Source organism: Melanotaenia boesemani, chromosome 24 (genome assembly GCF_017639745.1).
Source record: "Melanotaenia boesemani isolate fMelBoe1 chromosome 24, fMelBoe1.pri, whole genome shotgun sequence".
In the NCBI taxonomy this organism is placed as follows: Eukaryota; Metazoa; Chordata; class Actinopteri; order Atheriniformes; family Melanotaeniidae; genus Melanotaenia; species Melanotaenia boesemani.
The window spans coordinates 14,207,910-14,220,090 of record NC_055705.1 but is presented as its reverse complement, the minus strand read 5'-3'; the positions used below and the strand labels follow the sequence as shown (position 1 = coordinate 14,220,090).

General features: G+C 37.9%; 1 protein-coding gene across 6 annotated transcripts in view; it reads right to left on the bottom strand.

The window, feature by feature from the left end:
- The window catches only part of LOC121635712 (neural cell adhesion molecule 2-like), a 466,780-nt gene that overhangs the window by 39,650 nt on the left and 414,949 nt on the right, over positions 1-12,181 (bottom strand). For all 6 annotated transcript variants that reach the window (XM_041979023.1, XM_041979021.1, XM_041979020.1 and 3 more), the window contains 3 exons: positions 7,856-7,975; positions 7,000-7,121; positions 3,191-3,365 (listed from right to left, as the gene is read on the bottom strand). In XM_041979023.1, coding sequence (XP_041834957.1) covers positions 3,191-3,365; positions 7,000-7,121; positions 7,856-7,975 — 417 coding nt within the window. The remainder of the gene's footprint in view (positions 1-3,190; positions 3,366-6,999; positions 7,122-7,855; positions 7,976-12,181) is intronic.

Below are 12,181 nucleotides of genomic sequence, written 5' to 3'. Positions count from 1 at the left end.
AGCCTTACTAAGAATTTAAACTTACTAAGACCAAAAGCTTGCACATCTACAGTATAATACAGACTCCAGGTGTTGAACTAAAACTTGCACAAGTCATAAAAGGATAAAGCCCACACAACAAAACTAATGTTCCTGGAAATATTTAAGAATCACAGCCATCTAACGTTGGGATTGCGTATCATATTCTAACGTATAACGCATTCTAGCGTTTTACTTTCTCAAACACGTATTGCAACAACGGTAGCCGCCGTATTTCAGCTTCAACAACACTGATGAAAGCACGTCATCTGATAGTTCACGGAGTGTTCATTTAGGTGAAGACGTTTGTGATTTCTTAAATATTGCAATATTACAGTCAGACATAGTTCCTCTGTGTTTAGAAGGAAGAATGGTTCTCACAGGGGGAATGGATCTTGATGGGGAAACTGGTCTCGACACAGCAGTGGCTTTTTGGCCCAGTAAAACCAGCTTATAAAGCCTTCCCACCACCTTTTAGCCTGGACTTTGCTTAGGAGAATGTGTCAGATCATCAGTCAAGGTCATAATACACCAATGATAACACATATTTACATGCAGACATCGATTTTGGTCTGTAGACAACAGAAATTGTTACACAATGTCTCTTTAAATTACAACTTTTAAGTAAATTTCTTTTTTCTAAGCCTTACCAAGCTCTTATTCGGCCATCTCACTCACTGTCCACATTTAAAACAATCTGCCAAACCACCTTCTACCACCTGAGGAACATTTCCAATCTCAAACCTTTACTCTCCAAACTGGTTGCTGAAAGACTAGTCCACGCCTTCATCACATCTCATCTCTATTACTGTACCTCTCTACTGGCAAGACTCCCGTCCAAAACCATCCAGAGGCTACAGTTTGTCCAGAATAGTGCTGCCTGTGTTCTTGCTAAAACCTGGAAATCTCACCACATCACTCCAGTCCTCCATTCCCTTCACTGGCTGCCCACCAACCAGTGGATAACCTTTAAGATCCTCCTGCTCGTCTATAAAGACACCAACCACACTGGCCCAACCTACCTCCAAGACCTTCTCTCCCCGCAATCCATATCTTGGACACTCAGGTCTGGCAGCCAGAACCTCTTCACTGCCCCCGCACCAGACTGTCAACCATGGGCGGCCGTGCCTTCTCCTCCCTAGGGCCTCGGCTGTGGAATCAGCTGCCTATCAGGATGTCAGAGTCCCTTCGAAAGCAGCTTAAAGACCCACTTGTTCCATGCTGCCTTTGACAAATAGTCCTGTAGCTGACTTATTGGTTATGATCTTTACTGTAAACTGATTGTCACTTTTAATATTGTTATTTTTAAACCATCATGTTTTAATCTTGATTATTTTATAACTATTGCTTTTAACCTTGTTTATCTTAGAAGGTGAAGCACCTTTAGATGTTTAGATTTTAAAGTGTGCTATAGAAATAACATTTATTATTATCATAAAGGTTTTTATACAACAAACTTCCATCGTGAATAAGAAGTAACAAAATGATCCCGTGCAACTGAGAAAAAACAAAACAAAAAACGGCATAAGAATATGCCAATAACATAAAAAAGTACAAGTGCCAGTTTATATATATATATATAATAAAATAACTTTTTTTATTTTAAATTTGCATTGTAAAATTTTCTTACATAAATACGGCTACCAGTAGTACTAATGAATTTATCTTTAGATTTAGACCATAGGTGTATTCTATATATAGGCAATATACTGGCAAAAATGATTATAAAATCATAAATAAATATCATTGTCTCTACTCCATTATTTTCTCTGCCATGTAGTCATGATTCATATGAACCAAAATACAAACCAGAGAAACTTTTCTCAAATGTCAAAACATGTCATCTTTAACAGAGTTGCATTTTAAACATATAACAGTCACAAATAGCCTGGCACTTATGTTACTCCACAACAACACACAGTGAGTTGCTGTTACAGCCTGAGACCTGTTATAGTATTTTCTGACAAAGTAAAATTAGCGTTGACATGACATAATGACAGTTGCTGAAGACAAATTAATGTTAATCATTTTAACATTTCTGCATTCACATTGTTCCTTAAATGTGTCTCAACACGCTGATAGACGCTCGTTCTGTACTCTCAAATATGTTATATGTTATATTACACTTACTTTATTTCTGCAGTTACCTACCGGCTACTAACCTGTTAGCTAACGCTTAGCTAGGTTGGCATAACCACAGCAATGTTATTGCTCACATAAACAGACAGGGAGCAACTCGGCCCAGGCTAGCACAACTTTAGCAATGCGACGTAAATGAAAAGCAGGACGGATGCACCGAAGCACGGCTCACTATCATGACATGAGTGAAACTGAAACTGGAGACATGTTGAGTCATTCTTAATTTCACAACATCATTATAATCATACCTGTCGCAGTAATAGTAATGCTGCCTGACTCCAGCTGGACTGAGGATCAAATTAGTTTTGAAAAGGGCTATAATTGGCTGATTTAATTGGTCGGGCTCTAACTGACACAGATAATTGCTTGTTGCAAGAATGTTGCTTGTATGAAGTCAACTTTACTGCAACTCTATCATTTGTAAAGCAGTGCTGCTCCACTTTTTCACCGAGTGCTCTTGTAAGAAATTTCAGCAAGCCATTTTATTCAGGAAACAAACTTGTGCTTATTTTAGTATTATTTATTTATTTTTTTGTGATCGCTTTAATTTTTTTCATTGCTTCATACAAGAGACCAAATGTAGATGTTGCATTGTTAAACTAAGGTTTTCACTGCAGCTTCAGGGATGTTTAAGAGCTGCTTTTTACTGTGAGAGAAAAAAAAAACTACTTCTGAATAAAAAGAGCTTCTCTGTGGAATTTAATCCACATTCAACAATCATACACAGAAAAACCTGTGCATGAGAGGCAGGGACACCAATTTGTCCAATGACAGCAGCCTCATTTGTGCAGAAAGCGCAGCAGTGACAAGGCCTGCTGCGTTTTGAGGCTTGCTTTCTGTCGCCTGGAACATCTTGCTTTTTTGCTTTTGTTATCACCAATGCTATCTCTCTTTCCAGCAGCATGAATAACACAGAACTCAACACAAAAAGTACAGAAATGTCTTCTGTGGAGTTCGTAAAGGCACCTATAGCTCTAATAGATCTTTTAAAAAAAGCCTAGATGTACTATTTTATTTTTTGTCATGCTTTTACCTGTAATGTCAGGTTTCTGTGGCATGAAGAACTGATAGAAGGTGGGCTCCGACAGGCCTTTGACGTTGCGCGCTGTGATTTCCACTTCATATCTCGTGTTCCACTGCAGCGGCTGCAGCATCGCAAAGTCGTTTGCTCCTGGAACCAGCTTGGTCATCCATTGCTCTTCTTTATCCTGGGGGAAAGAAAAGAGGAGATTGGAATGAGGAGGTGTTGTTTTATTTGACAACAAAAACCTGTTTGCCCTTTTTGTTTTTTAATCTGGGGATTCTGAGTCACAGGTGCGAAACGCTTAGCCTAGGTAAAAAGAAAAGGTAATCCTACTGGTTTTATTTGGTTCACTTGCTTTGTGTACTTCTTTTTTCTTTTTTCATCCCTCTCCTTTTACCTTGCTTCTTTCAGTCAGCTACAAACAAAGGGTTGGAAACTGAAGCTGAACACTGAAAGCAGGCCAAACACTGTGTGCTCACCACTTATGTCGCCTTGGCATCATTTTCAATGACAGTTAGGGAACAGTGAAAACGTTTTATACAAAATCAAGGTCTGGATTGTCAGATATGACAGTATGATGTGTGTTTGCACAAGCGACTCCAGTCTGTAGGTTCAGTTGTGTGTCCCTGATGCCAGACGATGGCCAAAGATTACTGGGCTGTAAAGCATCTGCGTTTTTCTCCATCCAGCTCGTCCTCTACAAGCAAATCTCCTGACCCTGCATGCCTCCACTCGCAGCTGTATGATTTTCAATCGCTTCTACTTTCTCTAAAAGACAGAAAAATACATGCTTGGACACATTTGAGCCAGGAAGAGATCTAGAATGACTCAAATCAACTTAGATCTTTGCAGAGTTTATGTGTTAGTTTCATATAAATTCAAGCTGTTTCTCACACACAAAATCAACCGACTACCTGAATGGAGGAATTAATTTTGAGAGTTAGTTTGCGCTCTCATTGAAACTGTAGGCAAAACAAGGATTGTAAAACAGATCCGCTAGCACAACATGATTCACTTTGCCACCAACGCACAAACTCAACTCAGTCGTCAACAACAAATCAATCTAGTGACTCATGCTTACTCCACTGGGAGGAAAAAGCATTCCCAGTGTTACATGCTGTGAAGCAATTGTGTTGAATACAAAGGAAAATCTATCCGTTTGAGTTATGTTCTCATGCGAGACAACATGGAGTGCTTGAAATTGTTTAAAAAGGAAAAATCAACAACAAAGATGAGTTGGCATACAGGTCTGAGGTACAACATCTAGCAGCATGATGCCATATCAATAACCTGGTCCCGAACATCAAGAAGACTAAGGAAATTATTTTGGATTTCTAAAAAAAAAAAATAGACACAACCACTCTCCACTAGCGGTGGTGAAGGGGTAGAGAGAGGGATGTTTTTTAAATTCCTGGGAGTAACTGTAACCAAGGACTTATCCTGGAGCATTAACATGGCCTCAGTGGTAGGAAAGACCCAGCAACACTTGTACTATCTGAGGAGGCTGTAGCCTTAAAATCCCTAACAGCTGATGATAAATTTTAACAACTGTGCCATTGCGATTGTGCTAACAGGTTTTATTAAGTGTGGTTTTTCAGCAGCAAGAACTCCAGCATTTGGTAAAAATGTTTGGAAAAAGCGTAGGGTTCAGTCTTCCTGAGATCAGTGCCATCCACACCACCTGTTGTCTGAGGAAATTGCACATCACCCTGCACCTGTTGCCGTCAGGTAGAAGGTACTGGTCCATCCAGGCCAGAACCACCAGGATAGTCCATAGCCTCTTAATGCAGAAAGTGAGGGTGCTGAACAGTACCTCCCTCCCCTCTCTGCCTCAATCATGGACACTAACCACATCTTAACATAGGAATTGTGATCGGGACTGTGCATTGTTGCAGGACACACTATAACTTCCCCCCTCACCTTTTTGTCTCACCTTTTTGTCATAGACCATCAATAATGTAACTGGGCTCCTCGTGTGTCTGTTTACCTGGACATGCACTTTTGTCTAATCTTTATTTAGGTTTTACTTAGGGTGAGTTTAATCCCTTTTCCCCTCTTTGGAGCAGCACTACTTAACTTCTGAAGTTTTTCTCACTTTTGTGACAGATAAAGTCTAATTCTGCATCCATCTTGCATCCTGTCTCTTCTCCAAATTCCCTCCAGCCAGTTAAAGTCAGATATTGGTTTGTCTTATCTCTTGCTCTGTCACTTTCTCCCTTGTCTTCGGTTCTTCTGATAATGTCCTCTTGCCCTTTTGTGCTGAATCAGCAATGGTGTGTGTTCATTGTGGAAGTAATTTTAATGCTTATGGTAATCAGTCATATTTACTCATATAATAATCACACGTGTAATCATATTGTTTTTACTCATATTTTACTCATACTCATACATTTATTCATTTATTACCTTCGATTACATTTTGGTCAGAGGTCAGGCTGACCACTTTTCTTCCAGACTCCTGCTAGATAGAGACAGTTGTTTAGAAATACCAGCCTGTTTGTGTCTGTGAGACAGTAGGAGAGTGGCGCCTTCTTGTCTCCCTTCTCCTTTTATCAGTTTAGAGACTGGCCTTCAACTAGAGTTGGATTGAACAAAACTGTTTTTCTTTGATGCAGCAAGTTAGAGTTCTCTGCTGGCTTTTGGAGTCAGGACGACAGCTCTCAACTTGCAAGTAATGCCTGTATTTTATACTTCTCCTGTATTAAATTTTTAAATACTTTTACTCATTCCAGATTCTTAGTAATTTTTCTACAACATCATGATAGTGTGATATCTAGTTGCTGGCTGTAAAACATAGCTTTCACATAACGTGTTGTTTATCTTTAACAATTTTTATTTAATTGAGATTTTAATGGATTTTTCAAAGGCTGTTTGTCCATTTTAGTGTTCATTTCAAAATTCTTTTATTTGCTTTTAAATATTTAAATGGTTATGCTCATTTACCTGTCTGAGCTACTTGGTTGCTCAGGTCAGCTGACCTGCTGCAACTGGATGTGCCAAGGACACAGAAGAAGCTAAGAGGGGACACGGCTTTTATTGTTTTTACTTGTTTATTGCTTTCATTTGTGTCTTCTACTTTTATATGTTCTTATTTCATTTTTATTTTAAGATATTTTATATATTTACTTATCTCAAAGGCATTTTATTCCTATGTTCAGCACGGTCAGGGGTCTGTTCTTAAAGTGCTTTATAAATAAAGTTATCTTGGCTTGGATTTTCAACATGTGTAATTAAAAGAAATACAAATCAACATCCAACAATGTGTTATGCTGTCTTTTCTTAGCTTCCAGCAGCCTGTGTGGCGGGTAAATTCGTAAAGATACCGACACATTCATTTCCACTAGCCAAATATTTTGTGAGAAATAAGTCAGATAATGAGTGTAAATTAATTCTTTTAATCGTACATATTTCCCTAAATTGTTTTGAGTGAGTTGTTTTTTTTTTTAAATAAAAATGCCAAACAATTTTCTCTGAAAGTTGTTTGTTCCAGGAAGGCTTAGTAGATTTGGGAGAACATTCCCAACATTTCCAACATTTAAAAACACTTGAAAACAGGTTAAAGATGTATTAAAGTAAAAAAGTAAGTGTAATTATTTTAACTCCTCATTTAGATCTCTCATCAGATCTATGATGTTTAGTGCCCCTGTCTGAATCGGAGCTACTGTGGATATTCTCCCGTCCCTTAGCCTGGTGTTTGGATTTGCACACCAACGCTGGCCTGCCTGAGCACAAACTCATTAAATAAACTACTGAGTCATCTAGGTTTTAGGTAGATCTGACCTTAATGCAGTTGCTGCATTCACTAATAAAATACTCACAGTCTTGTACTTGACTATGTACTCCACGATGGGCATCCCTCCATCATCCTGCTTGACCAGCCCCAGCCGGTAGGCCTTACCCATTCCTCTCTGGCCATGAACGGCTGGCGGACTCGGCTCTCCTGAAAGACACAAGTTGTAAGAGGCTTAAACAATATGTGTGTGTTAAATATTTGTGTGGCTGCGTTCCCAAGGGAAAGGAACAGGTGACAATGTTAGATATGAGATAAGGATCCAGTACATGATTTTAAGCTGAATTAAATTCATATTACAAGTAACTCCCACTGCCTGCACATAATTAACATTGACTGGAGGCTTTAATTATTCACTGTATTTTTTTTTTTTAAATTGGGACTCCTTTTTTACATTTTATTCTAGGTAGCTGCATGGCTCGTTTTGCATGAGGACGTGACATTGACAGAATCTATTCCAAGCTTCAACAATCTAAATTCATATCACTGAAGCTGGAGGATGTTGTAACCACCTTTAAATATGAATGTGCCAGGATTGCGTAGGATGGCAAATAGGCCTCATTTCACTGCAGTGCTGATGCTTTGAATATATTTTAGAGACATTTTGAATTTCATTCACGTATACAATATATTTATTAAATCAAAACTTGAACATTTCCCATATCCTGGTGCTTTTGTTTTATTTTAAATCTGCTCTGTTTATTAAATAATTTACATTTTTGTACACAAAGACTTTCCAACAAAACATTTATCTGATGGGATCTGTCAGTTACTGTTAACACAGTTTAAAAACTACAAAACCTTTACTGTACTGAACAGAAATCATTATAATCAGAATTTATTTGATAAGAGCCATGCAGGTGTGTATCTGGAGAAAAACTTACGGATAGGTAAAGTCTGGAAGGTCTCAGTGTGGCTGAACTCTCCCTGACCTTTTCCGTTTACAGCTGCCACTCGAACCTCGTACGTTGTGTTGGGCTCCAGTCCTGTAAGCACCACTGTGGCTGCAGAGAAACAGAACCAGAATCATATGTATCCATCATGTAGACATTTCTCTGTGCTTTCTTCCTCCAAACAAAGGCTCCTTCAATCTTTTTTTGAGTATTGCAGCAAGGCGTAAAATCTTTCTGTAGTCGCTCACAGTCTGCCTTTACAGGCTTTTTGCCTGGGAAAGTTTTCATCTGCTATTGTTAGTCCGTTTATACGCCCATCTGTCAAAGCAAGGTTTCAAAATCTTGTGGAAATTGGAAGAAACATGGATGCTGCCATAGAAGAAGTGTCACTATTCAAAAACACTTCTGATCACAACTGAATGCTTTTATAAAAACACCTGCAACCATAAAGAAAGTAACTCATTTGTAAAAAACTGATTGACAGTTTTGACTCAAGTGAAAGAAAGTTTACACTTACTATTTTATATATATCTATATATATATATATAGATATATATACACACGAGTGAAATCAAACAGACAAAAACAATGAAAGTGACTACAAATAAACTCAAAAAGTTAACAGCCGTACTCAAAGCAATATCAACATTCAAAACAACTACAAACAGACTGAAAACAGCTAGAAGAAGTTTTAAAACAGCTACAATGGCACTGAAAACAATAACAAAAAGACTGTAAACAAATACAGATGCAGCCACAACCACAAATAAAAGTACAGTATCTCACATAAGTGAATGCACCCCTCACATTTTTGCAAATATTTCAGTATTTATTTTCATGAAACACTATAAAAATGAAACTTTGATATACAGAATATCAAACTATGGAAACTAAAATTTGATATTCTGTATCTCAAAGTTTTATTTCTATAGTGTTGTCTCATGAAAAGATATACTCACTTCTGTGAAATGCTTTTGTGTGTGTATATATATATATATACATATATATATATATATGTATATATATATATATATATAGGGACAATCAAAACAACTAAAAAATAAACTCCAAATAGTCTACAGCCATACTCAAAGCAATGCCAAAAGGAGTCAAAACAACCACAAGGAGACTAAAAACAACAAGATGATGTTTAAAACTGCTCTAAAAAGACTAAAAACCTAAAGAGAATTGGCTGGAAGAGAACAACCATGGTTCGAGCAGCCGGCCATTCTAGGTGGCTAGAGAAGACCACAAACAACTACAATATGACTGAAAACAGATAAAAGAGCTGTAAAAACAACATGCAGCAGATAAAAAGAACTGAAAACAAAAAGACAAACAATAGCTATCAAATAATTGCAACAGCAAACCGCGATAGATGCAAATAACTACAAGAGAACTGAAACCATGAAAAAGACTCAAAATATTTACATAGACCCTCAAAACAACTGTCAACAGAGACTGAAGACACTAAAGGCTCAGACTGACTCATAACAGCTACAAAAAATATTAAAAATAGCTTGACACAGACTCAAAATGTCTACAAAGAGGTGAAACTTAAAACAGAAATAATTCAAATACCATACAAGAAGCGGTCAAGTTGTTTGTGATTGGGGCTCCTTGTTGCTGCAGTCCAATAACTAGGAGCAGCTCCCATAAAAGAATAATAAATGAGACAATTTACTGCAGAAAAAAAAATACAATAACCTAATAATAAACCAGATATCCTGAAATCACAGTTTTATTATTTTGAATACTGACACCATAGTGCAAACAGTTTAATATTTTGCACTCATCCTGTAATTTCCTTGATTACTGAAGCATGTATGAAGTCTTACTATCAGACCACATTGCAGATCTCTATTTAAACTACAGTCACCACTTACATAACCTTCAATATTCCAAAAAGCCTGCAGAAACAGCAGCGTAATGAGCTTGAGCAAAAATTCTTTTGCAGTTCTTTGGTCCTGGAATTAAAAACAAATTCTGCAATTTGCAGCCGTGTGGCGAGTTCATTCCAGGCTACAAGCAGATATTTCAATTTGTGCAAAAGCATTCAAATGAAACAAGCCCATGCATTTCATTATAATGAAGGCTTGATAGTGTTAGGAACCTCTGCTCAGGAAGTTGAAGTGGATTCAGTGATTATATACGATGCTGCTTAGAGCTTCACAATTAGCCAGGCTCATTATTTTTATATTTTAGTCTTGATTGTATTGAAACAATGACATTTTTCCTAATTAAATTCACAATTAAGCTTTAATCATTCAACTCAACACCATTTCCCCTTCTATCTGCTGTATATTTACTGTTAAAGCACTGCAACCTGTTTAGTATTCACCTCACTGCATCTCCATACTGTAATTGACTCTGAAATGAGGGATATTAGTGATAAGCCCTTCAGGTTTGTCGGACCTGCTTATCGCCCAACCATTCGTCCTCTGGCTTCCATTTTCCGTCCATCCATCCTTCACCTCGTGGTGTACTTTCTACCAACAGACTGTGAGAAAATCAATTTGCAGTCGTAAAGCATAAGAAGAGGAGAAGTGCTTCTCTTTCTGCTCAAACAGGTTCTGGCACTCTCCCCACGAGGTGTTTGAGTTCCATCCGGACCTAACAAACATCTCAGGGCCAAAGCTTTGAAGGATCGCATGACAGATTGTACAATTAGGTCTCTACTGATGCTCGAGTTGATGTGTGGGGTAAACAGATAGAAATATTAGTTAAAGCCAGATCGGATGTTAAGATGTTGGGGACAACCTCCCAGTAGAGGCATATCAGCTTGAAAACTACAATGAAAAATCTTAAACATTTTTATATTCTAAAAGTATAAAGTCATCTTTTTATCTTCAGCAACAGTAGAGAAAATTAGAACTGAAACTCATTTATATCTAAAAGGAAGCATATTTAACCAGTCTATTGTTGCATCCTGCCATGCAGGGGCCAGTTCTTCGGTAGAAAGTAATTTCAATGAAATGAAGAGTAATTGTTTGTAATAATGCCTTGTTAGTTCATTTAATGTTAAATAATAGCATTATTAACTGGGAAACAACAGAGGAGAAGAGTCTAGCTACTGATTTTGAGCCACCTTGTGGTGGGAGCACTAAGTGTCTTTTGCTCGCAGAGCATAACTGTGGAGAGGGAGTGTAGCTCTGGATTAAGGAGTGGAGGTAAACCGGAGCCGTTTAGGTTATTGTTTTGTAAGCTAGAAGCAGAGCTTTGAATCTGATGCGTTGCAACTGGAAGCCAGTGAAGAGCGATTAGCAGCGGAGTGACATGAGCTCTTTTGAGCATGCAGGCAGGCCAGCTGGTAAGGAGTTGCAGTAGTCAACGCGTGAAATGACCAGAGCCTGGACCAGGAGCTGAGCCATGTGTTCAGTCAGGTAGGGTCTGATCCTACTGATGTTGTAGAGAGCAACCGAGGCAACATGGTCCTCAAAGGTCAGCTGATGACCAAGTTTGCATTTGATAATAAATTCATTCATCTGTTCTTTATATTTATTGAAACCAAACCACATATTATTGACAGAGTGGTGGCTTTTTTTTCCCACTACCTAGACAGTTTGGAAAGATAATATAACATATTGCAAATAATACAACAGATAACTTATATAATAATCATTGAATGGGGTCAGTTATTCAAATGTAATCCGGTCGGATTTCGGTTATCGGATAGGATCAAATCTTGAAAATGGGTTGTTCAAAATCGAAATCCGGATTCCAAAATCCGCTTGGAAAACTTAATCCAATCCTGGTTGTTATCCAGATAAAACCCTCAGTTTGGGTTGTTCAAAAGTTTTGAGTAGAATCCGAATAACTTTAATCCAAAAAAAACAGGATTATCCTGATCCCAGCAGAGGGCAGGAGTACAAGGTGGATTTCAGGAAGAAACTGCTGTACAACCCTACAGCTGATCAAATAATAGAACTTTTTATTCGGCACATATGCTTATATTTGTATTTTGCACCTGATTTGTTTAACCGTTACAGTGATAAAGAAGTTAACATAGGGACAGGCTTCTTTTAAGCCTTTCATCTTAGTAAAAAAAATGTTTAAAAAAACAACAACAACAACAACAACAACCTGCTGCTCTTCACATGGCCGGCAGCGCACAGCGATCTACATGCTGGAAATCCGGATTTTGTGATCTTGAAAACAAATTTTGGATCAGGGTGATCCAATCCTGTTTTGCTTTGAACAACTGGGTTAAAAGTAAGCTGGATTACGTGATCCGCCATCCTGAAAAAATGGATTACCAAATCCGGATAGCTTTATTAAAGTTTTTTGAACAATCGGCCCATGGGTTTTCATCAGGTT